The following is a 3,600-nucleotide window of genomic DNA, read 5'->3' as shown; positions in this document are numbered from 1 at the left end:
CGGGTCTACATTTAAAGAGGAATATTAAAGAGAAATATAAATCAACTGAAAAGGGGAGTTTTAGAAATAAATATAAATCAAATGAAAATCCATCTTTCATTAGCTTGAGCTTTTGGATCGGTGGTATTCAACATAAGTTAAAGCACTCTTTGGTAGATAAGTCTCTCTCACATATATTGAACATAGCATGATGTAAGAAATGAATTATTTAGTGTTTGGGATGACCGATCTATTTCTTGATTGTTTGTTTTTCCTTTCTTGGAAATCTTTCATTGGTTTATAAACTTGGCATTTTCAGATGAGTTGACTTAATCTGTAACCAGCGAGCTATTACTTGGAATCAAAGTGCATCTTAAAAAAAATAAATAACTATACGGCACAGACACTCAACTTTTATATTTTGTAGTTGTAAAATGTCTCTATCTGTCTTTTTTGGTCTAGAAGAAATAAATAAAATGTTGGCTGCAAAATAAGCACTTTAATTGGTAGAACTTCCTAGCAAATTTCTCATTAACAAATCTGCATAAGAAAACTTTCTTATTTACAAACATGCTCCCCATACTCAACGGGAATACATGAAACTCAACTTAAATATTTTGTAGTTATAAAATCCCCTTACCAGTCTATTTCGGTCTACAGGAAATAAATAACTTTTTGACTACGCAAGAAGCTTCTCCATGCCTCTATATAAGATGCTCTCTTATTAGAACCTCCAAGCTTTTCTAAGAGAAAGGGGGGAAAAATCAAAGTGTTATGGGGTTGTCACTGTGTTTAGTGCCAATTTTTTGTGTATTTTTAAAGCTCTTGGTGTTGCATATTGTGGTTCCAAAAAATATTACTTTTGTTCAGTCATTTTGCCATGATAATGAAAGATCTTCCTTGTTGGAGTTCAAAGAAAGCTTCCTCATTAACAAATCTGGTTCTCTCTGTGATCCCAAGGTTTTGCAATGGAAATCTCTTGGAGTAAATGCAAGCAATTGCTGCTCGTGGGATGGAGTCCAGTGTGATCAGGAAACTGGTCATGTGATTGGCCTTGATCTTAGTAGAGGTTGTTTATTTGGCTCTATCAACTCCAACAGCACTCTTTTCAATCTTGTTCATCTTCAAAGGTTGAACCTTGCTGGTAATAATTTCAATTACTCTGAAATTCCTTTTGCTATTGGGAAACTTTCAGGCCTAACTTATCTCAACCTATCAAGGTCTTCTTTTCGAGGTCAAATTCCAAAAGAAATTTCACACTTGTTTAAGTTATCACAACTAGACCTGTCTTTCAATTACAATGAAAATGTTGAGCAAAAGGTTTTGGAACTTAAAAATCCAAATTTGAGTAGCCTACTGCAAAATTTGACTGGTCTAGAAGTTCTTGATCTCAGTTATGTAAACATCTCATCCATAGTACCCAATTTCCTTTCAAACTTCACTTCTTTGGCATCACTATTTCTTTTGAATTGCGGGTTGCATGGAGAATTTCCTACAACCACTTTTCAATTGCCAAATCTAAGATATCTTGATGTAGGATCCAATAGGAATCTCAAGGGTTATTTGCCTGAATTCAAACATAAAAGTCCTCTTAAAGAATTGATACTTAGTAAAAGTGGATTTTCTGGAATCCTACCTTCCTCAATCCAAATGCTTGATTCATTGGATCTATTAGATGTTGATGGCTGCAATTTTTCAGGGTTTGTTCCATCTTCACTTGGAAAACTTGCCCAACTTACCACTATACAGCTTGGGCATAACAATTTTGTTGGTCGCATTCCCTCTTCTCTTCAAAATCTTACCCAACTGACTTCATTATATCTCTTTAGTAATCATATGACTGGTCCAATCCCACCTTGGCTAGGAAACCTCACCAAACTAAATACACTCCTACTTGGACATAACCAATTCTATGGTCTTGTTCCACAATCATTATCTGACATCATCAACCTTGAGACTCTTTATCTACGTGCTAACAATTTAAGTGGCATTTTGAAATTTGACATGTTTTTTGGCATGAAATTTCTCACGAATCTAACCCTGGGTGAAAATAGTTTGTCCGTATTCATTATGAAGGGAAACAAAAATGCAACAAGTTCAAAATTCAAGAGGTTGGAATTGGGTTCATGCAACTTGAATACATTCCCTGATTTTCTTAGGCATCAGAATGAACTCGAGGTGTTGGTACTTGATAATAACAAGATAAGGGGTGAAATACCTGAATGGATGTGGAATACAAGTATAGACACTTTTCGTCTCTTGAACATTGCCAACAACTTCTTAACGGGCTCTCAACCTGCAATTCTTCCTTGGGTTAACTTGCAAGTATACATTGTTTCATTTAACATGTTGCAAGGAGTAGTACCAATTCCTCCCCCATCCATCTTGAGTTATAATGCATCAAATAACATGCTAAGTGGAGAAATCTCACCTATGTTCTGCAATCCAAGATATCTATACTTTCTTGACTTGTCTGATAACACATTGACTGGTACAATTCCAAAATGTTTTGGAAACTTAAGCTATTCTTTGGATGTGTTGAGTTTAAGAAACAACTTCTTTCAGGGCACTATTCCTAAAATATGCAGCAACAGTGCAAGCAACTTGCGAATAATTGATCTCAGTTACAATAAGTTGCAGGGGCAGCTACCACGAACATTGTCCAATTGTATGATGCTTGAAGGTATTGTTGTCTCGAACAATCAACTTAGGGATGTTTTTCCATCTTGGTTGGGATCTCTTCCGGTGTTGAAGATTCTCATACTGCAGCATAATGGGTTCTACGGTGTGATTGGGCAACCCCAAAACTACTTGGAGTTCCCCAAGTTGCAAGTAATTGATATCTCTTTTAATAATTTCACAGGTGAATTGCCATCAGATTACATTTTCAGCTGGAATGCCATGAAGGATATCAATCCCAGTCCTTTGACATATTTGAGTGTAATGTTGAACTATACTTTTGCTGAAATTGGTTTGACCCATGTTGAAAATCGTTATGCAATCACAATCACCTCCAAAGGGGTAAAGAGATACTATGGTGCCATCCTAGATATCTTTACTTTTATTGATATGTCAAGCAATAGATTTGAAGGAGAGATTTTTGAATTGTTTGGAAATCTAAAAGGCCTTTACTCGTTAAACCTTTCAAATAACATTCTCACTGGTTGCATCCCATCATCTCTAGGAAATTTAACAGTTTTAGAATCATTGGACCTCTCTCAAAACAAGCTCTCAGGGCAGATCCCTCAGCAACTAAAGGAACTTGGATTTCTCGAACGCTTCAATGTTTCTCATAACAATCTTACGGGGCCTATACCTCAAGGGAAACAGTTTAGTGCTTTTGAGACTAGTTCCTTTCAAGGAAACCCAGGATTGTGTGGTGATCTACTGCTTAAGAAATGTGGTGATTTAGATCCCCCATCACTGACACCTTCAGTTTTTGAAGAAAATGATAATTCAGAGTCTTTATTTGAATTTGAATGGAAAGTTGTGTTGATAGGACTCATAAGTGGGCTAGTTGCTGGAGTGGCTCTTGGTGATATGGTGATCATAACGAGGCATGGATGGCTGGTTAAGATGCATTGCACAAGGAGATGGCGGAGGACATATCGAAGAAATTGA

The 3,600-nt window shown here is 36.4% G+C and overlaps 1 protein-coding gene across 1 annotated transcript; it reads left to right on the top strand.

Moving 5' to 3' along the window:
• Positions 1-753: 753 nt before the first annotated feature.
• On the top strand, positions 754-3,600 carry LOC125422749 (receptor-like protein 7). Its single transcript, XM_060815069.1, has one exon. The coding sequence runs from the start codon at positions 754-756 to the stop codon at positions 3,598-3,600; it is 2,847 nt and encodes a 948-aa protein (XP_060671052.1).

This window comes from Ziziphus jujuba, chromosome 2, assembly GCF_031755915.1.
Source record: "Ziziphus jujuba cultivar Dongzao chromosome 2, ASM3175591v1".
Classification (NCBI taxonomy): Eukaryota; Viridiplantae; Streptophyta; class Magnoliopsida; order Rosales; family Rhamnaceae; genus Ziziphus; species Ziziphus jujuba.
This window is presented reverse-complemented; position numbering and strand designations above follow the sequence as displayed.